This window comes from Scyliorhinus canicula, chromosome 18, assembly GCF_902713615.1.
Source record: "Scyliorhinus canicula chromosome 18, sScyCan1.1, whole genome shotgun sequence".
In the NCBI taxonomy this organism is placed as follows: Eukaryota; Metazoa; Chordata; class Chondrichthyes; order Carcharhiniformes; family Scyliorhinidae; genus Scyliorhinus; species Scyliorhinus canicula.
The window spans coordinates 70818596-70846021 of NC_052163.1; the positions used below are offsets into that span (position 1 = coordinate 70818596).

The window sequence follows — 27426 nt, forward strand, 5'->3', positions numbered from 1 at the left end:
CCAGACACATGAGAATACCAACACCTGAAAGTTCTCTTCCAAATCACCTACCATCCTCACTTGGAAATATGTCGCCCTTCCTTCACTATTGTTGGGTCAAAATCCTGGAACTCACTCCCAAAAACACAGCGTGTACCTACACCTCAGGGACTGCGGTTTAAGAAGGCATCTCACTACCCACTTTCCCAAAAATTAGTCATGGTTAGTAAAGGCTGATCTAGCCAGTGACACCCATATTCCATGAACGAATAAAGGAATAATTCTCACCCATCCAAAAGTAAAATCAGATTCCAAAATATATCTTGAATTTTGCAGAAAGCAGGCCATGGGAGATGCAAGCCATAGACTCATAGAATTTACAGTGCAGAAGGAGGCCACTCGGCCCATCGAGTCTCCACCTGCCCCTGGAAAGCGGATCCCACTCAGGCCCACACCTCCACCCGATCCCCATAACCCAGTAACACCACTCAACTTTTTTTTTTGGACACTAAGGGCAATTTAGCATGGCCAATCCACCTAACCTGCACACCTGTGGACTGTGGGAGGAAACTGGAGCACCCGGAGGAAATCCACGCAGACATGGGTGGAACGTGCAAACTCCGCACAGACAGTGACCCAGCCGGGAATCGAACCTGGGACCCTGGAGCTGTGAGGCAACTGTGCTAACCACTGTGCTACCGTGCTGCCCACACATTTGCATTTAATGTGGCCCACACAGGGAATCTCCTACCCTTCACAATAAAATCGATCGGTCAGCCCTTACCTACCTGACTCAGGTTCCTATATGCTATATATAGATAGATGTTCCTATATATAGATGCGCCTGCGTGAGATGGAAGGAAAAGTGTGGTTGATAAATGCACTCTATGGGGAAGAGTGATTGAATCTTTTTTTTTAATTCCTTCATGGGATGTGGGCATCGCTGGTTTGGCCAGCATTTATTGCCCACCCTGAGAACATTTAAGAATCAGCCACATTGCTGTGGATCTGGAGTTGCGTGTAGGTCAGACCAGGTAAGGACGACCGATTTCCTTCCCAAAAGGACATCAGTGAACCTGATGGGCTTTTATGACAATCGAAAATGTGTTCACTGTCACCATTTAGACTTCATTCCAGATTTTTTTTTATATTGAATTCAAATTTCACTATCTGCCATGGTGGGATTTGAACCTGGGTCCCCAGAGCATGACAGCACTGCCTCCCCACGAAACAAACCTCCTGTTCTCAATCGTGCTTTGTGGACTGTGGGGAGAGCAACCAGTAAGGTATGCTGCCTGAGACATCTTTCCCAGTTCTATACCTTCCTTGGTATCTGGTTTGGTAGCTGAGTTGATGGCGCAAATCATCGTGAATGATTGATTTAGTGGCCATTACTGAAACATGTTTAAAGGATGGTCACGACTGGGAGTTAAATATCCACGGGTATCAAACTATTCGGAAGGACAGAGTGGATGGTAAGGGAGGTGGTGTAGCTCTGTTATTTAAGGATGACATCCGGGCAATAGTAAGGGATGACATCGGTGCTATGGTGGATAAGGTGGAATCCATTTAGGTGGAAATCAGGAATAGTAAGGCGAAAAAGTCACTGATCAGAGTAGTCTATCGGCCACCAAATAGTAACGTTATGGTGGGGCAGGCAATAAAAATAGAAATAACTGATGCATGTAGAAATGGTACAGCAGTTATCATGGGGGATTTTAATCTACATGTCGATTGGTTTAACCAGGTTGGTCAAGGCAAGCTTGAGTTTATAGAATGTATCCGCGATAGTTTCCTAGAACAGTATGTAATGGAACCTACGAGGGAACAAGCGGTCCTAGATCTTGTCCTGTGTAATGAGACAGGATTGATTCATCATCTCATAGTTAGGGATCCTCTTGGAAGGAGCGATCACAATATGGTGGAATTTAAAATACAGATGGAGGGTGAGAAGGTAAAATCAAATACTAGTGTTTTGTGTTTAAACAAAGGAGATTACAATGGGATGAGAGAAGAACCAGCTAAGGTAGACTGGGAGCAAAGACTTTATGGTGGAACAGTTGAGGAACAGTGGAGAACCTTCCAAGCAATTTTTCACAGTGCTCAGCAAAGGTTTATACCAACAAAAAGGAAGGACGGTAGAAAGAGGGAAAATCGACCATGGATATCTAAGGAAATAAGGGAGAGTATTAAATTGAAGGAAAAAGCATACAAAGTGGCAAAGATTGGTGGGAGACTAGAGGACTGGGAAATCTTTAGAGGGCAACAGAAAGCTACTAAAAAAGCTATAAAGAAGAGTAAGATAGAGTATGAGAGTAAACTTGCTCAGAATATAAAAACAGACAGTAAAAGTTTTTACAAATATATCAAACAAAAAAGAGTGGCTACGGTAAATATTGGTCCTTTAGAGGATGAGAAGGGAGTTTTAATAATGGGAGATGAGGAAATGGCTGAGGAACTGAACAGGTTTTTTGGGTCGGTCTTCACAGTGGAAAACACAAATAACATGCCAGTGACTGATAGAAATGGGGCTATGACAGGTGAGGACCTTGAGAGGATTGTTATCACTAAGGAGGGAGTGATGGGCAAGCTAATGGGGCTAAAGGTAGAAAAGTCTTCTGGCCCTGATGGAATGCATCCCAGAGTGCTAAAAGAGATGGCTAGGGAAATTGCAGATGCACTAGTGATGATTTACCAAAATTCACTAGACTCTGGGGTGGTCCCGGTGGATTGGAAATTAACAAACGTGACACCACTGTTTAAAAAAGGAAGTAGGCAGAGAGCAGGAAATTATAGGCCAGTGAGCTTAACTTCGGTAGTCGGGAAGATGCTGGAATCTGTCAAGGAAGAAATAGCGAGGCATCTGGATAGAAATTGTCCCATTGGTCAGACGCAGCATGGGTTCAGAAAGGGCAGGTCATGCCTAACTAATTTAGTGGAATTTTTTGAGGACATTACCAGTGCAGTAGATAACGAGGAGCCAATGTATGTGGTATATCTGGATTTCCAGAAAGACTTTGACAAGGTGCAACACAAAAGGTTGCTGCATAAGATACAGATGCATGGCATTAAGGGTAAAGTAGTAGCATGGATAGAGGATTGGTTAATTAATAGAAAGCAAAGAGTGGGGATTAATGGGTGTTTCTCTGGTTGGCAATCAGTAGCTAGTGGTGTCCCTCAGGGATCCGTGTTGGGCCCACAATTGTTCACAATTTACATAGATGATTTGGAGTTGGGGGACCAAGGGCAGTGTGTCCAAGTTTGCAGATGACACTAAGATGAGTGGTAAAGCGAAAAGTGTAGAGGATACTGGAAGTCTGCAGAGGGATTTGGATAGGTTAAGTGAATGGGCTAGGGTCTGGCAGATGGAATACAATGTTGACAAATGTGAGGTTATCCATTTTGGTAGGAATAACAGCAAACGGGATTATTATTTAAACGATAAAATATTAAAACATGCTGCTGTGCAGAGAGACCTGGGTGTGCTAGTGCATGAGTCACAGAAAGTTGGTTTACAGGTGCAACAGGTGATTAAGAAGGCAAATTGAATTTTGTCCTTCATTGCTAGAGGGATGGAGTTTAAGACTAGGGAGGTTATGCTGCAATTGTATAAGGTGTTAGTGAGGCCACACCTGGAGTATTGTGCTCAGTTTTGGTCTCCTTACTTGAGAAAGGACGTACTGGCACTGGAGCGTGTGCAGAGGAGATTCACTAGGTTAATCCCAGAGATGAAGGGGTTGGATTACGAGGCGAGGTTGAGTAGAGTGGGACTGTACTCATTGGAACTTAGAAGGATGAGGGGGGATCTTATAGAAACATATAAAATTATGAAGGGAATAGATAGGATACGTGCGGGCAGGTTGTTTCCACTGGTGGGTGAAAGCAGAACTAGGGGGCATAGCCTCAAAATAAGGGGAAGTAGATTTAGGACTGAGTTTAGGAGGAACTTCTTCACCCAAAGAGTTGTGAATCTATGGAATTCCTTGCCCAGTGAAGCAGTTGAGGCTCCTTCATTAAATGTTTTTAAGGAAAAGATAGATAATTTTTTGAAGAATAAAGGGATTAAGGGTTATGGTGTTGGGGCCGGAAAGTGGAGCTGAGTCCACAAAAGATCAGCCATGATCTCGTTGAATGGTGGAGCAGGCTCGAGGGGCCAGATGGCCTACTCCTGCTCCTAGTTCTTATGTTCTTATGATCTTCTATCCACATTCCCAGTAGTGTTGCCAAGTAGTTGTTAGATGCTGTGTTTGGTGGATACATTTCTGTCTCCTGAACAACGCAGGCATGTCATGATACCAAGAACATCAATACTTATAGAAATGATAGAAATTTACAACACAGAAAAAGGCCATCCAACCCATTGTGCCTTGCCTGCCAACAAAGAGCCAACCAGCCTCACCAATTTACCCAGTTCTTGGTTCGCGGCCATTTCAGGTCATTGCACTTCAAAGTGTAGATGTAAGTAGTTTGTTGTGCGTTTTTTGGCCTCTACCATCCTTTCAGGAAGTGAGTTGCAGACTCCCACCATCCTCTGGGTGACAACATGTCCCCCCCTTCAAACCTCTTGATTCAAAATCCATGCCTCCTGGTTATGGACCCATCAACCAAGAGGAATTGGGCCTTCCAACCACTCGATCTAATTTCATACATTAATTTTTGTCCCTTCAGAGATAACAACATTTTCCCAAACCAATCTTTCCAGGCAACATCCTTGTAAATCTCTTTTGTACTTTCTCTAATGCAGTCATGTTTTTTCTATTATGCAGTGTCCAAAACTGCATGCAGTACTCAAGTATGGCTTAAATTAGTGTATTGTACAGTTACAGCATCACCGCCCTGCCCTTTGATTTTAAGCCTCAACTAATAAAGTATCCTGTCTGCTGCCTTAGCTATCTCATTTACCTTTCCAGATACCTTCAGAGATCTGTTCCTCTGCACTTGTTAACATCTTAATATTTATTATGCATTCCATTGTGGTTTGCCTTTGCAAAATGTATCACCACTAACTTCTCCGGATACTTGCAAAAACAAAAGCGCAACAAAACCACAAAGTAACATTCAGCATATAAGTATTAAAGTTTGCATATTATAGATCAATATAGAAACCATAGAATCCCTACAGTGAGAAGGAGGCCATTCGGCCTGTTGTGGTTATACTGCCGCTCTCAAGAACAACCGACCTAGGTCCACACCCCACCCTATACCCATGACCCCACCTAACCTGCACATCTTTGGACACAAAGGGGCAATTTAACATGGCCAATCCACCTTATCTGCACATCTTTGGACTGAAGAAACCGGAGGAATCCACGCAAACATGGAGAAAACGTACAAACTCTACAGTCAGCCAAGTCTGGAATTGAAACCGGGTCCCTGGTGCTGTGAGGCAGCAGTGCTAACTACTGTGCCACCATACCTCCCTACATTTAACAATGCATCCTATAAATATGAAAATTTGTGTTTAAAAGCACTTCATAAAAAAGTCATTTTATGAACTCGTGTAACTTTCAGTCAAGCTTTCCATATCCCTGGTGACTGAAGGCTCAGAGAAGCTCCTGTCCTCTCCATCCCCACAGACAAATTGAGGTCTGCCCCACTCCCCCACCACTATATACATACACACACAGACTCTCTCTCTCTGTCTCACACACGCACTGATACACACACTCACACATCATTCACATGCACACTCACACCCACTCGTGCACTCACACACGCACTCACAGCCTCACACACGCACTCACTGACACATGCACTCACGCACAGTCACTCTCTCACACACACTCTCTGTCTCACACACACTCACATACACGCACTCATGCTCTCACATACTGTCACTTACAGACATATACACACACACACTGTCACACAGACACACACTGTCTCACACACACAAACACATGGACACTCACACACACAGACACCCTGTCTCACACACAGACACTCACTCGCGCACACACACAGACTCTCACATACTCCCACACACACACCCTCTCTCACGCACTCACTCTTTGGCATATATACACACACACTCTCGCATATACACACACACACATACACCACATACTCTCACACATGCACACACACTCACTCTCACACACGCGCTCTGTCTCTCCCTCTCTGTCTCTCTTTCACATACTCACTCTCTCTCAGACACTCACTCTCACACCCACTCTTCCCAACAACCCTCTCCCTACTCATTCAGCAGCCCCTCTTTCTTCCTTTTTGATCTAGCTGCCAATACCTGAGAAGTGGACTCACTATCCTGGGGTAAGGAGCCTGTACAACAGGTAAACCGAGCAGAAGCTGTCACTCGCCATCTTGGCTGAGTCCTGTGTCATCCCGGATTTCCCAGTCTCCGGCAGTGTCTGAGTTACACTTACAGGCCCTGATCGGCGCCAAGTCACACTAAACATTCCGAGCCCAAGCAAGTTCACTGCTAGGTGATTTCTGAAGTTAAAGAAAAGTTTGGCCTCACAGTCCACATCTGATGTCCAAGGCTGTCACAACAGAGCTCCCAGATTGGGTCATCTCCTCTCCACCGGATACCTTGCTGCTTAGAGAAGGAGCAGCTAGCATTCCAAAATGTGACCTCCGTGACCCCGATAGGGTCACGACCCAAAATTTGGGAAACCATCGTCTACAGCTTTCTCCTTCATTAACAATCGCATGCCAATTTTTTTTTAGTCTTAAGACTTTTACCCCCCCCCCCCCCACCTTAGCGTCTCCCCCTGTGGTTGCGTCCCCCCACCTCCCCCACGGTCCTGCCTATCCATCTGCCCTGTCTATAAGACGATAAGCAGAATTAGGCCACTCGGCCCATCGAGTCTGCTCCTCCTTTCAGTCATGGCTGATATTTTCTTGTCCCCATTCTCCTGCCTTCTCCCCATAACCCCTGATCCCCTTATTAATCAAGAATCTATCTTTGTCTTGAAGACACTCAGTGATTTGGTCTACCACAACCTTCTGCGGCAAAGAGTTCCACAAATTCATCACCCGCTGGCTGAAGAAATTCCTCCTTATCTCTGCTTTAAAGGATCGTCCCTTTAGAGTGAGATGGTGTCCTCAGGTTCTAGTTTTTCCTACAAGTGGAAACATCCTCTCCACATCCATGCCATCCAGGCCTCGCAGTATCCTGGAAGTTTCAATAAGATCCCCCCCTCATCCTTCTAAACTCCAAGTACAGACCCAGAGTCCTCAACTGTTCCTCATACGACTAGTTCTTCATTCCAGAGATCATTCTTGTGAACCTCCTCTGGACCCTTTCCAAGGCCAGCACATCCTTCCTTATCTACGGGGCACAAAACTGCTCACAACACTCCAAATGGGGTCTGACCAGAGCCTTTTCAGCCTCAGAAGTACATCCCTGGTCTTGTATTCGAGTCCTCTTGACATGAGGACTTTGGTTAGGCCACATTTGGAATACTGCGTGCAGTTCTGGTCGTCACATTACCAGAAGGATGTGGATGCCTTGGAGAGGGTGCAGAGGAGGTTCACCAGGATGTTGCCTGGTATGGAAGGTGCTAGCTATGAAGAAAGGTTGAGTAGATTAGGATTGTTTTCGTTGGAAAGACGGAGGTTGAGGGGGGACCTGATTGAGGTCTACAAAATTATGAGCGGTATGGACAGGGTGGATAGCAACAAGCTTTTCCCAAGAGTGGGGGTGTCAGTTACAAGGGGTCACGATTTCAAAGTGAGAGGGGGAAAGTTTAAGGGAGATGTGCGTGGAAAGTTTTTTACGCAGAGGGTGGTGGGTGCCTGGAACGCTTTACCAGCGGAGGTGGTAGAGGCGGGCACGATAGCATCATTTAAGATGCATCTAGACAGGTATATGAATGGGCGGGAACAGAGGGAAGTAGACCTTGGAAAATAGGAGACAGGTTTAGATAAAGGATCTGGATCGGCGCAGGCTGGGAGGGCCGAAGGGCCTGTTCCTGTGCTGTAATTTTCTTTGTTCTTTGTTCTTTGAATGCTAAAATTGCATTTGCCTTCTTAACTGCCGACTGAACCTGCATGTTAACCTTAAGAGAATCGTGAACAAGGACTCCCAAGTCCCTTTGTGTTTCTGATTTCTGAAGCATTTCCCCATTTAGAAAATAGTCTATGCCTAAATTCCTCCTTCCAAAGTGCATAACCTCACACATTTCCACATTGTATTTCATTTGCCACTTCACTACCCACTCTCCCAGCTTGTCCAAATCCTTCTGCAGCACCCTTGCTTCCTCAATACTACCTGTATTTCTATAGATCTTTGTATCATCTGCAAACTTAGCAACAGTGCCTTCCGTTCCTTCTTCCAGATCATTGATGTATATTGTGAAAAGTTGTGTTCCCAGCACAGACCCCTGAGGCACACCACCAGTCACCAGCTGCCATCCTGCAAAAGATCCCTTTATCCCCAATCTCTGCCTTTTGCCAGTCAGCCAATCCTCTATCCGTTCCAGGATCTTACCCTTAACACCATGGGCTCTTAACTTATTTAATAGTCTCCTTTGTGGCACCTTGTCAAAAGCCTTCTAGAAATCTAAATAAATCACGTCCACTGGTACGTCTTTGTCTAACTTCCTTGTTACCTCCTCAGAGAACTCTAACAGATTTGTCCTCTGCTTGCTTTTAAATGATTCCCAATCCTCTGGCTTCCCACTAATCCTTGCCACTCTTTATGCTTTCTCTTTTCCTTTTATGCTGTCCTTGACTTCCCTCGTCATCCATGGATGTCCAACCTTACTACCAATCTTATTTTCCCAGTCCACGTGCATATTGAAGTCGCCCATGATTATTGTGATATTGCCTTTTTTACATGCTTTCTCTGTCTCCTGATTTATTTTCGACCCCACATCCTGACTACTGCTAGGGGGGCCTGTACATAACTCCCATCAGGGTCTTTTTACCTTTGCAATTCCTCAACTCTACCCACCGAGATTCTACGCCTTCTGATTCTATATTGCTCCTTGCTATCGATTTAACTTCATTCCATGCTTGTCTATCCCCCTTATTCTGTCAACATTTCAGATGATTCTCTCTCTCCATCTTGTACATGCTCTTGCAAGCACACTCTAGATAAGCCATGCATTTACGTGTCGATAAGACATAGTCTGGATACAGTGAGTCCTCCTTTTCGTCCCCAACTCTGTCCTGATGTATTGTTACGCAATACAGCATTTGGAGTAAACCCTTTTCATATATTTTATGGAGATGCAGCAGTTGCCCTCTCTATTTTTGTGATGAACAGTGAGATGCAGGGGGCATTCTTGTGTGATAAAGTTTAATGGTTCAGAAACTGAGGTTTTTTATTCTTTTTTTGTAGGAATTCCTCGATGTGGAGAAAAAGAATCCTCAGGAACTGGTTGGTATGTACTGCAGTAATGTGGATGGAGAGCTGTTGTTGTTATTGAGACCCAGGTGAAGAGCCTGGAATTAGGATGCTGGACAAGAACGGTAGAAACAGAAGTGCAGCTGAAGGAAATAAGGACATAATTAATGGCTTCCACTAAGTTTGAGTTTTAGAGCTTTCATAATTGTAAGGGGAAGTAATTTCTCTAGTATTGACACAATTAGAGAAGAAAGATGCAATAAGTCTTTATGTCCAAACAGTGCAGAATGCAAGAAATAACATTATTTAACAGAGAGGCAACTTGGGTGTAGAGGTACAGTTCACACATGTTTTAGTGAGGGACAGGGTTCACACCTGTGTTAGTGAGGGGCTGGCTTCACACCTGTTTTAGTGAGGGGCAGGGTTCACACCTGTGTTAGTGAGGGGTTGGGTTTATACCTGTGTTAGTGAGGGGCTGGATCATACCTGAGTTAGTGAGGGGCTGGGTTCATACCTGTGTTAGTGAGAGCTGGGTTCACCTGTGTTAGTGAGGGGCTGGGCTCACACCTGTGCTACTGAGGGGCTGGGCTCACACCTGTGTTAGTGAGGGGCTGGCTCATACCTGAGTTAGTGAGGGGCTGGGTTTATACCTGTGTTGGTGAGGGACTGAGTTCACACCTGTGTTAGTGAGAGCTGGGTTCACACCTGTGTTAGTGAGGGGCTGGGTTCACACCTGTGTTAGTGAGGGACTGAGTTCACACCTGTGATAGTGAGAGCTGGGTTCGCCTGTGTTAGTGAGGGGCTGTGTTCACACCTGTGTTAGTGAGGGGCTGGGTTCACACCTGTGTTAGTGAGGGGCTGGGTCATACCTGTGTTAGTGAGAGCTGGGTTCATACCTGTGTTAGTGAGAGCTGGGTTCACACCTGTGTTAGTGAGAGCTGGGTTCACACCTGTGTTAGTGAGGGGCTGGGTTCACACCTGTGTTAGTGAGGGACTCGGTTGATACCTGTGTTAGTGAGGGGCTGGGTTCACACCTGTGTTAGTGAGGGACTCGGTTGATACCTGTGTTAGTGAGGGGCTGGGTTCACACCTGTGTTAGTGAGGGGCTGGGTTCACACCTGTGTTAGTGAGAGCTGGGTTCATACCTGTGTTAGTGAGAGCTGGGTTCACACCTGTGTTAGTGAGGGACTGAGTTTACACCTGTGTTAGTGAGAGCTGGGTTCACACCTGTGTTAGTGAGGGGCTGGGTTCACACCTGTGTTAGTGAGGGACTGAGTTCACACCTGTGTTAGTGAGAGCTGGGTTCACACCTGTGTTAGTGAGGGGCTGGGTTCACACCTGTGTTAGTGAGGGACTGAGTTCACACCTGGTGATAGTGAGAGCTGGGTTCGCCTGTGTTTGTGAGGGGCTGTGTTCACACCTGTGTTAGTGAGGGGCTGGGTTCACACCTGTGTTAGTGAGGGGCTGGGTCATACCTGTGCTGGTGAGGGGCTGGATTTATACCTGTGTTGGTGAGGGACTGAGTTCACACCTGTGTTAGTGAGAGCTGGGTTCACACCTGTGTTAGTGAGGGGCTGGGTTCACACCTGTGTTAGTGAGGGGCTGGGTTCACACCTGTGTTAGTGAGGGACTCGGTTGATACCTGTGTTAGTGAGGGGCTGGGTTCACACCTGTGTTAGTGAGGGGTTGGGTTCATACCTGTGTTAGTGAGGGGCTGGGTACACACCTGTGTTAGTGAGGGACTGAGTTCTCACCTGTGTTAGTGAGGGGCTGGGTTTATGCCTGAGTTGGTGAGGGACTGAGTTTACGCCTGTGTTAGTGAGAGCTGGTTCATACCTGTGTTAGTGAGAGCTAGGTTCACACCTGTGTTAGTGAGAGCTGGGTTCACACCTGTGTTAGTGAGAGCTGGGTTCACACCTGTGTTAGTGAGGGGCTGGGTTCACACCTGTGTTAGTGAGGGACTCGGTTGATACCTGTGTTAGTGAGAGCTGGGTTTATACCTGTGTTAGTGAGGGGCTGGATCATACCTGAGTTAGTGAGGGGCTGGGTTCATACCTGTGTTAGTGAGAGCTGGGTTCACCTGTGTTAGTGAGGGGCTGGGCTCACACCTGTGCTACTGAGGGGCTGGGCTCACACCTGTGTTAGTGAGGGGCTGGCTCATACCTGAGTTAGTGAGGGGCTGGGTTTATACCTGTGTTGGTGAGGGACTGAGTTCACACCTGTGTTAGTGAGAGCTGGGTTCACACCTGTGTTAGTGAGGGGCTGGGTTCACACCTGTGTTAGTGAGGGACTGAGTTCACACCTGTGATAGTGAGAGCTGGGTTCGCCTGTGTTAGTGAGGGGCTGTGTTCACACCTGTGTTAGTGAGGGGCTGGGTTCACACCTGTGTTAGTGAGGGGCTGGGTCATACCTGTGTTAGTGAGAGCTGGGTTCATACCTGTGTTAGTGAGAGCTGGGTTCACACCTGTGTTAGTGAGAGCTGGGTTCACACCTGTGTTAGTGAGGGGCTGGGTTCACACCTGTGTTAGTGAGGGACTCGGTTGATACCTGTGTTAGTGAGGGGCTGGGTTCACACCTGTGTTAGTGAGGGACTCGGTTGATACCTGTGTTAGTGAGGGGCTGGGTTCACACCTGTGTTAGTGAGGGGCTGGGTTCACACCTGTGTTAGTGAGAGCTGGGTTCATACCTGTGTTAGTGAGAGCTGGGTTCACACCTGTGTTAGTGAGGGACTGAGTTTACACCTGTGTTAGTGAGAGCTGGGTTCACACCTGTGTTAGTGAGGGGCTGGGTTCACACCTGTGTTAGTGAGGGACTGAGTTCACACCTGTGTTAGTGAGAGCTGGGTTCACACCTGTGTTAGTGAGGGGCTGGGTTCACACCTGTGTTAGTGAGGGGCTGGGTTTATATCTGTGTTAGTGAGGGACTGAGTTCACACCTGGTGATAGTGAGAGCTGGGTTCGCCTGTGTTTGTGAGGGGCTGTGTTCACACCTGTGTTAGTGAGGGGCTGGGTTCACACCTGTGTTAGTGAGGGGCTGGGTCATACCTGTGCTGGTGAGGGGCTGGATTTATACCTGTGTTGGTGAGGGACTGAGTTCACACCTGTGTTAGTGAGAGCTGGGTTCACACCTGTGTTAGTGAGGGGCTGGGTTCACACCTGTGTTAGTGAGGGGCTGGGTTCACACCTGTGTTAGTGAGGGACTCGGTTGATACCTGTGTTAGTGAGGGGTTGGGTTCATACCTGTGTTAGTGAGGGGCTGGGTACACACCTGTGTTAGTGAGGGACTGAGTTCTCACCTGTGTTAGTGAGGGGCTGGGTTTATGCCTGAGTTGGTGAGGGACTGAGTTTACGCCTGTGTTAGTGAGAGCTGGTTCATACCTGTGTTAGTGAGAGCTAGGTTCACACCTGTGTTAGTGAGAGCTGGGTTCACACCTGTGTTAGTGAGAGCTGGGTTCACACCTGTGTTAGTGAGGGGCTGGGTTCACACCTGTGTTAGTGAGGGACTCGGTTGATACCTGTGTTAGTGAGAGCTGGGTTCACACCTGTGTTAGTGAGGGACTGAGTTTACACCTGTGTTAGTGAGAGCTGGGTTCGTACCTGTGTTAGTGAGAGCTGGGTTCACACCTGTGTTAGTGAGAGCTGGGTTCACACCTGTGTTAGTGAGGGGCTGGGTTTATACCTGTGTTAGTGAGGGACTGAGTTCACACCTGTGTTAGTGAGGGGCTGGGTTCACCTGTGTTAGTGAGGGGCTGGATACATACCTGTGTTAGTGAGAGCTGGGTTCACCTGTGTTAGTGAGGGGCTGGGTTCACACCTGTGTTAGTGAGGGGCTGGGTTTATACCTGTGTTAGTGAGGGGCTGGGTTTATACCTGTGTTAGTGAGAGCTGGGTTCACACCTGTGTTAGTGAGGGTCTAGGTTCACACCTGTGTTAGTGAGGGGCTGGGTTCATACCTGTGTTAGTGAGAGCTGGGTTCATACCTGTGTTAGTGAGGGGCTGGGTTCACACCTGTGTTAGTGAGGGACTGAGTTCACACCTGTGATAGTGAGAGCTGGGTTCGCCTGTGTTAGTGAGGGGCTGTGTTCACACCTGTGTTAGTGAGGGGCTGGGTTCACACCTGTGTTAGTGAGGGGCTGGGTTCACACCTGTGTTAGTGAGGGACTCGGTTGATACCTGTGTTAGTGAGGGGCTGGGTTCACACCTGTGTTAGTGAGAGACTCGGTTGATACCTGTGTTAGTGAGGGGCTGGGTTCACACCTGTGTTAGTGAGGGGCTGGGTTCACACCTGTGTTAGTGAGAGCTGGGTTCATACCTGTGTTAGTGAGAGCTGGGTTCACACCTGTGTTAGTGAGGGACTGAGTTTACACCTGTGTTAGTGAGAGCTGGGTTCACACCTGTGTTAGTGAGGGGCTGGGTTCACACCTGTGTTAGTGAGGGGCTGGGTTTATATCTGTGTTAGTGAGGGACTGAGTTCACACCTGTGATAGTGAGAGCTGGGTTCGCCTGTGTTTGTGAGGGGCTGTGTTCACACCTGTGTTAGTGAGGGGCTGGGTTCACACCTGTGTTAGTGAGGGGCTGGGTCATACCTGTGCTGGTGAGGGGCTGGATTTATACCTGTGTTGGTGAGGGACTGAGTTCACACCTGTGTTAGTGAGAGCTGGGTTCACACCTGTGTTAGTGAGGGGCTGGGTTCACACCTGTGTTAGTGAGGGGCTGGGTTCACACCTGTGTTAGTGAGGGACTCGGTTGATACCTGTGTTAGTGAGGGGCTGGGTTCACACCTGTGTTAGTGAGGGGTTGGGTTCATACCTGTGTTAGTGAGGGGCTGGGTGCACACCTGTGTTAGTGAGGGACTGAGTTCTCACCTGTGTTAGTGAGGGGCTGGGTTTATGCCTGAGTTGGTGAGGGACTGAGTTTACGCCTGTGTTAGTGAGAGCTGGTTCATACCTGTGTTAGTGAGAGCTAGGTTCACACCTGTGTTAGTGAGAGCTGGGTTCACACCTGTGTTAGTGAGAGCTGGGTTCACACCTGTGTTAGTGAGGGGCTGGGTTCACACCTGTGTTAGTGAGGGACTCGGTTGATACCTGTGTTAGTGAGAGCTGGGTTCACACCTGTGTTAGTGAGGGACTGAGTTTACACCTGTGTTAGTGAGAGCTGGGTTCGTACCTGTGTTAGTGAGAGCTGGGTTCACACCTGTGTTAGTGAGAGCTGGGTTCACACCTGTGTTAGTGAGGGGCTGGGTTTATACCTGTGTTAGTGAGGGACTGAGTTCACACCTGTGTTAGTGAGGGGCTGGGTTCACCTGTGTTAGTGAGGGGCTGGATACATACCTGTGTTAGTGAGAGCTGGGTTCACCTGTGTTAGTGAGGGGCTGGGTTCACACCTGTGTTAGTGAGGGGCTGGGTTTATACCTGTGTTAGTGAGGGGCTGGGTTTATACCTGTGTTAGTGAGAGCTGGGTTCACACCTGTGTTAGTGAGGGTCTGGGTTCACACCTGTGTTAGTGAGGGGCTGGGTTCATACCTGTGTTAGTGAGAGCTGGGTTCATACCTGTGTTAGTGAGGGGCTGGGTTCACACCTGTGTTAGTGAGGGACTGAGTTCACACCTGTGATAGTGAGAGCTGGGTTCGCCTGTGTTAGTGAGGGGCTGTGTTCACACCTGTGTTAGTGAGGGGCTGGGTTCACACCTGTGTTAGTGAGGGGCTGGGCTCACACCTGTGTTAGTGAGGGGCTGGGTCATACCTGTGTTAGTGAGAGCTGGGTTCATACCTGTGTTAGTGAGAGCTGGGTTCACACCTGTGTTAGTGAGAGCTGGGTTCACACCTGTGTTAGTGAGGGGCTGGGTTCACACCTGTGTTAGTGAGGGACTCGGTTGATACCTGTGTTAGTGAGGGGCTGGGTTCACACCTGTGTTAGTGAGGGACTCGGTTGATACCTGTGTTAGTGAGGGGCTGGGTTCACACCTGTGTTAGTGAGGGGCTGGGTTCACACCTGTGTTAGTGAGAGCTGGGTTCATACCTGTGTTAGTGAGAGCTGGGTTCACACCTGTGTTAGTGAGGGACTGAGTTTACACCTGTGTTAGTGAGAGCTGGGTTCACACCTGTGTTAGTGAGGGGCTGGGTTCACACCTGTGTTAGTGAGGGACTGAGTTCACACCTGTGTTAGTGAGAGCCTGGTTCACACCTGTGTTAGTGAGGGGCTGGGTTCACACCTGTGTTAGTGAGGGGCTGGGTTTATATCTGTTAGTGAGGGACTGAGTTCACACCTGTGATAGTGAGAGCTGGGTTCGCCTGTGTTTGTGAGGGGCTGTGTTCACACCTGTGTTAGTGAGGGGCTGGGTTCACACCTGTGTTAGTGAGGGGCTGGGTCATACCTGTGCTGGTGAGGGGCTGGATTTATACCTGTGTTGGTGAGGGACTGAGTTCACACCTGTGTTAGTGAGAGCTGGGTTCACACCTGTGTTAGTGAGGGGCTGGGTTCACACCTGTGTTAGTGAGGGGCTGGGTTCACACCTGTGTTAGTGAGGGACTCGGTTGATACCTGTGTTAGTGAGGGGCTGGGTTCACACCTGTGTTAGTGAGGGGTTGGGTTCATACCTGTGTTAGTGAGGGGCTGGGTACACACCTGTGTTAGTGAGGGACTGAGTTCTCACCTGTGTTAGTGAGGGGCTGGGTTTATGCCTGAGTTGGTGAGGGACTGAGTTTACGCCTGTGTTAGTGAGAGCTGGTTCATACCTGTGTTAGTGAGAGCTAGGTTCACACCTGTGTTAGTGAGAGCTGGGTTCACACCTGTGTTAGTGAGAGCTGGGTTCACACCTGTGTTAGTGAGGGGCTGGGTTTATACCTGTGTTAGTGAGGGACTGAGTTCACACCTGTGTTAGTGAGGGGCTGGGTTCACCTGTGTTAGTGAGGGGCTGGATACATACCTGTGTTAGTGAGAGCTGGGTTCACCTGTGTTAGTGAGGGGCTGGGTTCACACCTGTGTTAGTGAGGGGCTGGGTTTATACCTGTGTTAGTGAGGGGCTGGGTTTATACCTGTGTTAGTGAGAGCTGGGTTCACACCTGTGTTAGTGAGGGTCTGGGTTCACACCTGTGTTAGTGAGGGGCTGGGTTCATACCTGTGTTAGTGAGAGCTGGGTTCATACCTGTGTTAGTGAGAGCTGGGTTCACACCTGTGTTAGTGAGGGGCTGGGTTCATACCTGTGTTAGTGAGAGCTGGGTTCACACCTGTGTTAGTGAGGGGCTGGGTTCACACCTGAGTTAGTGAGGGGCTGGGTTTATACCTGTGTTAGTGAGGGACTGAGTTCACACCTGTGTTAGTGAGGGGCTGGGTTTACTTGTGTGTTAGTGAGGGACTGAGTTCATGCCTGTGTTAGTGAGGGGCTGGGTTCATACCTGTGTTAGTGAGGGGCTGGGTTCATACCTGTGTTAGTGAGGGGCTGGGGTCACAACTGTGTTAGTGAGGGGCTGGGTTCACACCTGTGTTAGTGAGGGGCTGGGTTCAGACCTGTGTTAGTGAGGGGCTGGGTTCATACCTGTGTTAGTGAGAGCTGGGCTCATACCTGTGTTAGTGAGAGCTGGGTTCACACCTGTGTTAGTGAGGGACTGAGTTTACACCTGTGTTAGTGAGAGCTGGGTTCGTACCTGTGTTAGTGAGAGCTGGGTTCACACCTGTGTTAGTGAGAGCTGGGTTCACACCTGTGTTAGTGAGGGGCTGGGTTTATACCTGTGTTAGTGAGGGACTGAGTTCACACCTGTGTTAGTGAGGGGCTGGGTTCACCTGTGTTAGTGAGGGGCTGGATACATACCTGTGTTAGTGAGAGCTGGGTTCACCTGTGTTAGTGAGGGGCTGGGTTCACACCTGTGTTAGTGAGGGGCTGGGTTTATACCTGTGTTAGTGAGGGGCTGGGTTTATACCTGTGTTAGTGAGAGCTGGGTTCACACCTGTGTTAGTGAGGGGCTGGGTTCACACCTGTGTTAGTGAGGGGCTGGGTTCATACCTGTGTTAGTGAGAGCTGGGTTCATACCTGTGTTAGTGAGGGGCTGGGTTCACACCTGAGTTAGTGAGGGGCTGGGTTTATACCTGTGTTAGTGAGGGACTGAGTTCACACCTGTGTTAGTGAGGGGCTGGGTTTACTTGTGTGTTAGTGAGGGACTGAGTTCATACCTGTGTTAGTGAGGGGCTGGGTTCATACCTGTGTTAGTGAGGGGCTGGGTTCATACCTGTGTTAGTGAGGGGCTGGGGTCACACCTGTGTTAGTGAGGGGGCTGGGTTCACACCTGTGTTAGTGAGGGGCTGGGTTCAGACCTGTGTTAGTGAGGGGGCTGGGTTCACACCTGTGTTAGTGAGGGGCTGGGTTCACACCTGTGTTAGTGAGGGGCTGGGTTCATACCTGTGTTAGTGAGAGCTGGGTTCATACGTGTGTTAGTGAGTGGCTGGGTTCACACCTGTGTCAGTGAGGGGGTGTGCTCAGAGCTGTGTTAGTGGGGGTGTGGGTTCATAGTTGTGTCAGTGTGGGGGTGTGTTCAGAGCTGTGTTAGTGAGGCTGTGGGTTCATAGTTGTGTCAGTGTGGGGGTGTGTTCAGAGCTGTGTTAGTGAGGGTGTGGGTTCATAGTTATGTTAGTGAGGGGGGTGTGTTCCGAGCTGTGTTAGTGAGGGTGTGGGTTCATCGTTATGTTAGTGAGGGGGGTGTGTTCCGAGCTGTGTTAGTGAGGGTGTGGGTTCATCGTTATGTTAGTGAGGGGGGTGTGTTCCGAGCTGTGTTAATGAGCTGCTGAACTCAGCTGTGATAGTGAAGGCGTTGGTTCAGAGCTATTTCCGTAAGGGGGTGATTTCATATCGGTGTTAGTGGGTGGGTTCATAGTTGTGTTGTGAGACGGGTGGGTACATAGCTGTGTTAGTGAAGGTGTGGGTTTATAGCTGTGTTAGTGAGGGGGTGGGTACATAGCTGTGTTAGTGAGGGGGTGGGTACATAGCTGTCTTAGTGAGGGGGTGGGTACATAGCTGTGTTAGTGAGGGGGTGGGTACATAGCTGTGTTAGTGAGGGGGTGGGTACATAGCTGTGTTAGTGAGGGGGTGGGTACATAGCTGTGTTAGTGAGGGGGTGGGTACATAGCTGTGTTAGTGAGGGGGTGAGTTCATATCGGTGTTAGTGAGGGCATGGGTACATAGCTGTGTTAGTGAGAAATGGAGGTTATACTTGTGTTAGTGAGGGGGTGGATGCATAGCTGTGTTAGTGAGGGTGTGGGTTCATACAGGTATTAATGATGGAGTGGGTCCATAGCTGTGTTAGCTGTGTTAGTGAGGGGGTGGGTTCAGAGCTGTGTTAGTGAGGCGGTGGGTCCATAGCTGTGTTAGTGAGGGGGTGAGGAGTACATAGCTGTGTTAGTGAGGGGGTGGGTACATAGCTGTGTTAGTGAGGGGGTGGGTACATAGCTGTGTTAGTGAGGGGGTGGGTACATAGCTGTGTTAGTGAGGGGGTGGGTACATAGCTGTGTCAGTGAGAGGGTGGGTACATAGCTGTGTTAGTGAGGGGGTGAGTTCATACCGGTGTTAGTGAGGGCGTGGGTACATAGCTGTGCTAGTGAGAAATGGAGGTTATACCTGTGTTAGTGAGGGGTTGAGTTTATACCTTTCTTAGTGAGGGTGGGTATATATCTATCACTGAAGAACTGAGATTTAATCCCGTGTTGGTGGGGGTTGGATTCTACTTGCGCGTTGCGGTTCTCGAGACGCTGGGCTTTCAAACCAGTTGTACCTGAGCTTTAGCTGTAAATACAGATAATCAAAAAATATCTCTATATTGAAATATAAATACTGGATCAGCTTCTGATTCAAATACAATAGGTTGTATTTGAACCAACTTCCTGGATAAGTAATAATGCTTATGGTGTAAATGATCCTGATTTTAATGCAATGTTTGATGCCGGTCGCTATGAAAAATACAGAGAAGCTTTTGTTCTCTGTTCCAGGTTGTCTGTAACTGTTGCTTTTTGCAGCCTTAAATTTGCACCAATTCATTTATCAAGCCAGAGGCTACATTCGTTCCTTCCTTAAAATAAGTCAACAGTTTCTAAAACTGAATATGATAAAGCAGAATGAAATAGTGTAAAGCAGTGGATTTCATTTCTAAATTCTCTCAATCCGTATGGATCTTCAAAAATGTGGCAATGATCACATAATCTGTTATTGTCATGTTGATTGAGGGATAAATGTTGGCCTGGACACCAGGGATAACTACTACGAAAAGAAAATGCTGTGGATGCTGGAAATCTAAATTGAAGATATAAAGAGAAGTTGTTGGAAATAATTAGCAGGTCAGGCAGCATCCATGGAGAGAGAAACAGGGTTAACATTTCTGGTTTGTGATCCTTCTCCTGAACTGTGAAAAGTTAGAAATGTGTTGGGTTTTGAGAAAAGGAGAGGATGGTGAGGAAGGAGCAGTGCTCCGAAAGCTAGTGATTCAAAACAAACCGGTTGGACTTTAACCTGGTGTTGCAAGACTTCTTACTGTGCTCACCCGTCCAACACCGGCATCTCCACATCAATATAGATGAGACAGTTAAGGAATGGTGATATCATTTCAGGTGTGACTTGGTGGCAGTGTTCACATGCACTTGCTGTCCTTGTCCTTCCAGTTGGTAGAGGTTGTGGGTTTGAAAATTGCTGTTGAAGCAGCCTTGATTAATTGTTGCAGTGTAACTTGTACATGGTGCACACTGCTGCCACTGTGCGTTGCTGGTGGAAGGAGTGATTATTTAAGGTGGTGGATGGGGTGCCAGTCAAGTGGGCTGCATTGTCCTGAATGGTATTGAGCTTCTTCAGTAATGTAGGAACTGCACTCATCCAGGACAGTGGAAAGTATTCCATCACACTGCTGACATGTACCTTGCAGATGGTGTTCAGGGTTGGGAGTCAGGAGGTGAGTTATTCACTGCAGGATTCCGAGCCCTGACCTGCTCATACAGCCACAGTATTTATATGGCTAGTCCAGTTCAATTTCTGGTCAATGGAAACTCCCAGGATATTGATAGTGGGGGATTCAGCGATGGTCATGCCGTTGAATATCATGGGTAGATGGTTAAATTCTCCCTTGTTGAAGATGGTCAATGCCTGACACTTGTGTGGCACAAATGTTACTTGCCACTAATAAGCCCAAGTCTGAATGTTGCCCGGGTCTAGCTGCATATGGAGATGAACTGCTTCAGTATCTGAGGAATTGCAAATGACATTGAACATTGTGCACTATGAAAAATCTACCATTGACACCATCCGTGACAAAGCAGCCCGCTTTATTTGCACCCCATCCACAAACATTCATTCCCTCCACCACCAACACACATAAGCAGCAGTGTGTACCATCTATAAGATGCACTACAGGAACATGTCAAGGCTCCTTAAACAGCATCTTCCAAACCCACAACCATTACCGTCTAGGACACACACGGGATCATCACTGAGAAGTTTCCCTCCAAGCCACTCACCATGCTGACTTGGAAATGTATCGTGGTTCTTCACTGTCGCTGGTCAGAATCCTATATTACGTCACCCTGGGCTAGTGCGCAGTCAATTCCAGCTCCAGAGCCCCAACAAAAGTGAATGAACCAATAATTCATATAAAATTCCCAAAATGTTTGGCCCTTTGCTGCCCAATAATTTACAGTCACCAAGTTTGTAAGTTGAAACACAACTACTGTTTATTTATAATAGAAATAAAGATGAAAAATGCAATAATTACAATGGACTAACGGCAAGCTAACCTAATACAAGCCCCCCCCCCCCCCCCCACTTCAGCTGTCCCACCCTCTAAAACAAACACAAAGGGGTGGAAAGGAGTAAAAATAATAAGGATTCAGATAAAAATAAAGATAAGAGTCCTTGCTTTCGAGATTGAATTCTTTGCCGCAGGTTTTCTTCCCAGCTTGCTGAGTGATCAAAGCCACCAGTGTACCATTGGCCTCCTGGCAGAAAGATTCATTCAGTACCCACAGGTAGTAGAATTTCTTCTGGAGACACACTTTCGCCTTTATTAAACTAGGCCTCAAGACTACTTATCTCATAAGACTCTTGGTCTCAGATCAAATCCAGTTTCCAGCCCAAGTCGTAATCTCAATCCTTTGCAGTTTCACTAAAATATCCTCCCGCCATTCTGGGGAAAGAGAAGATTTCTTACAAAGAACAAAGAAAAGTACAGCACAGGAACAGGCCCTTCGGCCCTCCAAGCCTGTGCTGACCATGCTGCCCATCTAAACTAAAATCTTCTACACTTCCTGGGTCCGTGTTTAGCACAGGGCTAAATCGCTGGCTTTGAAAGCAGGCCAGCAGCACGGTTCGAGTCCCGTAACAGCCTCCCCGAACAGGCGCCGGAATGTGGCGACTAGGGGCTTTTCACAGTAACTTCATTTATAGATATAGAGAAATACAGCACAGAACAGGCCCTTCGGCCCACGATGTTGCGCCGAACGTTTTGTCCTAGGTTAATCATAGAATTTTGGACAATTTTTCATGGCCAATCCACCCAACCTGCACATCTTTGGACTGTGGGAGGAAACCGGAGCACCCGGAGGAAACCCACGCAGTCACGGGGAGGATGTGCAGACTCCACACAGACAGTGACCCAAGTCAAAATCGAACTTGGGACCCTGGAGCTGTGAAGCAATTGTGCTATCCACAATGCTACCGTGCTGCCCTTAAGAAGTTAACCTACACTCCCTTATTCTACCCTAATCCAAGTACCTATCCAATAGCCGCTTGAAGGTCCATAAATTTTCCGACTCAACTACTACCACAGGCAGTGCATTCCATGCCCCCACTACTCTCTGGGTAAAGAACCTACCTCTGACATCCCCTCTATATCTTCCACCATTTATCTTAAATTTATGTCCCCTTGTAATGGTGTGTTCCACCCGGGGAAAAAGTCTCTGACTGTCTACTCTATCTATTCCCCTGATCATCTTATAAACCTCTATCAAGTCGCCCCTCATCCTTCTCCGTTCTAATGAGAAAAGGCCTAGCACCCTCAACCTTTCCTCGTATGACCTACTCTCCATTCCAGGCAACATCCTGGTAAATCTCCTTTGCACCTTTTCCAAGCTTCCACATCCTTCCTAAAATGAGGTGACCAGAACTGCACACAGTACTCCAAATGTGGCCTGACCAAGTTTTTGTACAGCTGCATCATCACCTCACGGCTCTTAAATTCAATCCCTCTGCTAATGAACGCTAGCACACCATAGGCCTTCTTCACAGCTCTATCCACTTGAGTGGCAACTTTCAAAGAACTATGAACATAGACCCCAAGATCTCTCTGCTCCTCCACATTGCCAAGAACCCTACCATTAACCCTGTATTCCACATTCAGATTTGTCCTTCCAAAATGGACAACCTCACACTTGTCAGGGTTAAACTCCATCTGCCACTTCTCAGCCCAGCTCTGCATTCTATCTATGTCTCTTTGAAGCCGACAACAGCCCTCCTCACTATCCACAACTCCACCAATCTTCGTATCATCTGCAAATTTACTGACCCACCCTTCAACTCCCTCATCCAAGTCGTTAATGAAAATCACAAACAGCAGAGGACCCAGAACTGAAGTCTACTTGTGACAATAAGCGATTTTCATTTTTTTTTTCATTTCTTCCATCACCTCATCTGGCAGTGAGTTCCAGGCACCCACCCTCTGTGTAAAAAGACTTGCCTCATACATCTCCTCTAAACCTTGCCCCTCGCACCTTAAACCTGTGCCCCCTAGTAATTGACCCCTCTACCCTGGGAAAAAGCCTCTGACTATCCACTCTGTCTATATGCCCCTCATAATTTTGTGAACCTCTATCAGGTCGCCCCTCAACCTCCATCGTTCCACTGAGAACAAACCGAGTTTATTCAACCGCTGCTCATAACTAATGCCCTACATGCCAGGCAACATCCTGGTAAATCTCTTCTGCACCCTCTCTAAATCCTTCTCGTGGTGTGGCGACCAGAATTGAACACTATACTCCAAGTGTAGCCTAACAAAGGTTCTATACAGCTGCAACATGACTTGTCATTTCTTATACTCCATGCCCCGGCCAATGAAGGCAAGCATGCCGTATGCCTTCTTGACTACCTACTCCACCTGTGTTGCCCCTTTCAGTGACCTGTGGACCTGTACACCTAGATCTTTGTCAATACTCTTGAGGGTTCGACCATTCACTGTATATTCCCTACCTGCATTAATTAGACCTTCCAAAATGCATTACCTCACATTTTAAACTCCATCTGCCATCTCTCCGCCCAAGTCTCCAAACGATCTAAATCCTGCTGTATCCTCTGACAGTCCTCATCGCTATCCGCAATTCCACCAGCCTTTGTGTCGTCTGCAAACTTACTAATCAGACCAGTTACATTTCCCTCCAAATCATTTATATATATATATTACAAACAGCAAAGGCCCCAGCACTGATCCCTGCGGAACATTGGATATTTCGGAGAGATTTCATTATATCAGAGAGGGAAAATCAGAGAAACGTCTTGGAGCTTCTGAACTGAAAGTGAAACTAAACAATGCAGCATTACTGGGGAAAGAGACATTTGAGAGAAATTCGAACCAATCACCACAGGGCTATCAGCAAAGCCCTGCAATTCGAGCCAAGTCCGTCAAATGGTTGTGGAATCTGCTTGTTTGAATTAAAGGTTGCTTCATGCAGATTGCCTTTTTAAAGTCACAAGTCACTGCTTCTGCTTGAGTTAAAGTGCAGGGCTGGTTTAGCTCAGTGGGCTAGACAGCTGGTTTGTGATGCAGAACAAGGCCAGCAGCGCGGGTTCAATTCCCGTACCAGCTGAGAATTCAGAATTCTCCCTCTGTGTACCTGAATGTGGCGACTAGGGGCTTTTCACAGTAACTTCATTGCGGTGTTAATGTAAGCCTCCTTGTGACAATAAAGGTTATTTTTATTTATTTATTTAGATACAGGCTGCCTTCAAGACACATGTCCATAAGTTATACATTTGTCAAAATTGTAGCAGCAAAAGTTAAAGAAAAGTAAAAGCAGGAAAGAAACAGGGTTTAAACAGGAGGATCCTTACACCTGGAATTCGCTCCTGAGGAGCACTGTGGGTGTACCGACATCAAATGGACTGCAGCGGTTCAAGAAGGCAGATCACCACCACATTCTCCAGGACTGGGCAGTAAATGCTGGCCTAGCTAGCAATTCTCGCGTCACATGAAGTCAGTTTTTAAAAAATCATCTGCAGATGCCCTCATTTCTGACCTCAAGATGGAGACAAGGTGGTTGATGAAGCAGCTGAAGATGTTTGGGCCAAGACCACCTGTAGTGATGTCCTTGGACTGAGGTGACTGACCTCCAGCAACCGCAATCACTTTGTGGTCGTTATGACTCCAACCAATGGAGAGTTTTCTCTTAGATTCCCATTGACTCCAGTTTTGTTAGGGTGCCTTGATGCCACACGGTCAAATGCGGACATGATGTCAAGAGCAGTCATTCACAACTCACTGCTCGAGTTCAGCTCTTTTATTCATTTTGGACCAAGGCTGTAATGAGGTCAGATGCTAAAGGTCCTGGTGAACCCAGACTGAGCGTCAGTGAGCAGGTCATTGCTGAGTAAGTGCTATCTGATAGCATTGTCCATGACCCTTCCATCACTTTGGTGAAGACTGAGAATAGACCAATGGAGCGTTAATTGGCTGGGATGGATTTGTCCTGTTTTTTTTGTGGACAGAACAGACCAGGAGAATTCCCAGATAATACAGCACCCTTCACACCCTCAATGAGTTGATGCCAATTACTGCCGATACTGGTAAATGTGGTGGCTAATTTGTGTATAGATGGATCTCACAAACAGCAATGAGGGGAATGACCTGTTGAGTTATTTTACTGGTATGGGTTAAGGGAGTAGCATTGAGCTGAACATTGGGAGGACACCTCTGCTCCTCAAAAAAAAGCCCAAGAGTTTTTTAAAATTCATTTGTGAGACGTGGGCATCGCAGGTGGGGCCAGTATTTTATTGCCCATCCCTAATTGCCCTTGAACTGGGTATTGAAGCTTGGCCATTTCAGAAGGCAGGTAAGAGTCTGGAGTCACATGCAGGCCAGACCAGGTAAGGTGGCAGATTTCCTTCCTTAAAGGACATTAATGAGTCAGATGAGTTTCATAACAATTGGCAATGATTTGTTTAAGAAGGGAGGGAGGCAGAAGACAGGAAATTATAGGCCGGTTAGCCTGACTTCGGTCATTGATAAGATTTTAGAATCCATTATTAAAGATGAGATTGCGGAATACTTGGAAGTGCATGATAAAATACAACTGCTCAGCACGGCTTTGACAAGGGGAGGTCATGTCTGACAAATCTGTTAGAGTTCTTTGAGGAAGTAACAAGGAAGTTGGACAAAGGAGAGCCAATGTATGTGATTTGTTTAGATTTCCAGAAGGCCTTTGACAATATAACATATTTTATATGACAATATAACAATGTAACATATAATACATATATTTGACATAGGAGACTGTTAAATAAGTTAAGAACCCATGGTGCTAAGGGTAAGATCCTGGCATGGATAGAGGATTGGCTGACTGGTAGAAGGCAGAGAGTGGGGATAAAGGGGTCTTTTTCAGGATGGCAGTCGGTGACTAGTGGTGTGCCTCAGGAGTTGGTGCTGGGACCACAACTTTTTACAATATACATTAATGATCTGGAAGAAGGAACTGAAGGCAGTGTTGCTAAGTTTGAAGGTGATACAAAGATCTGTAGAGGGGCAGGTAGTATTGGGGAAGCAGGCGGGCTGGAGAACGACCTGGACAGGCTAGGAGAGTGGGCAAAGAAGTGGCAGATGGAATACAATGCGGAAAAGTGTGAAGTTATGCACTTTGGATGGAGAAATGGAGGCATAGACTATTTTCTAAATGGGAAGATGCTTAGCAAATCAGAAGCACAAAGGGACTTGGGAGTCCTTGTTCACGATTCCCTTAAGGTTAATGTGCAGGTTCAGTCGGCAGTTAGGAAGGCAAATGCAATTTTAGCATTCATGTCAAGAGGGCTGGAAAACAAGATCAGGGATGTACTTCTGAGGCTATATAAGGCTCTGGTCAGACCCCATTTGGAGTATTGTGAGCAGTTTTGGGCCCCGTATCTAAGGAAGGATGTGCTGGCCTTGGAAAGGATCCAGTGGAGGTTCACTGGAACCTCCAGATCCCTGGAATGAAGAGCTTGTCGTATGTGGAACGGTTGAGGACTCTGGTTCTGTACTCGGAGTTTAGAAGGATGAGAGGGGATCTTCTTGAAATGTACAGGATACTGCAAAGGCCTGGATAGAGTGTACCTGGAGAGGACGTTTCCACTTGTTGGAAAAACTAAAAGCAGAGGACACCATCTCAGACTAAAGGGACGATTCTTTAAATCAAAGATGAGGAGGAATTTCTTCAGCCCAGAGGGTGGTGAATCTGTGGAACACTTTGCCGCAGAAGGCTGTGAAGGCCAAATCACTGAGTGTCTTTAAGACAGAGATAGATAGGTTTTTGATCAATAAGGGGATCCGGGGTTATGGGGAAAAGGCAAGAGAATGGGACTGAGAAAAATATCAGCCACGATTGAATGGTGGCGCAGACTCGAATGGCCGAGTGGCCTAATTCTGCTCCTATGTCTTATGATCTTATTTTGTGGTCGTTATTAGACTTTTAATTCCAGATTCTTATTAAACTCGAACTTCACCATCTGCCATGGTGGGTTTCAAACCCGAGACCCCAGAGAACTCCCTGGGACTCTGAATTACTGGTTAAGTGACAATATCACTATCCCGTCGTCTCCACATGAGCAGGCAGTCAGGACCTCTGTTTGATATTGGAGTGTACCCGTTACATTGCAGCACACCCTTATCAGTATCTCTGCTTAGGCTATGTGGACAGCACATAGCACAGTGATTAACGCTATGGCTTCACAGCGCCAGGGTCCCAGGTTCGATTCCCTGCTTGGGTCACTGTCTGTGTGGAGTCTGCACGTTCTCCCTGTGCCTGCGTGGGTTTCCTCCGGGTGCTCCGGTTTCCTCCCACAAGTCCCGAAAGACGTGCTGTTAGGTAATTTGGACATTCTGAATTCTCCCTCTGTGTACCCAAACAGGTGCCGGAATGTGGAGACTAGGGACTT

The 27426-nt window shown here is 47.4% G+C and overlaps 1 protein-coding gene across 1 annotated transcript in view; it reads left to right on the plus strand.

The window, feature by feature from the left end:
- The window catches only part of LOC119953435 (SAP30 binding protein), a 170530-nt gene that overhangs the window by 55823 nt on the left and 87281 nt on the right, over nt 1-27426 (plus strand). The window contains exon 4 of the mRNA XM_038777722.1: nt 9287-9329. Coding sequence (XP_038633650.1) covers nt 9287-9329 — 43 coding nt within the window. The remainder of the gene's footprint in view (nt 1-9286; nt 9330-27426) is intronic.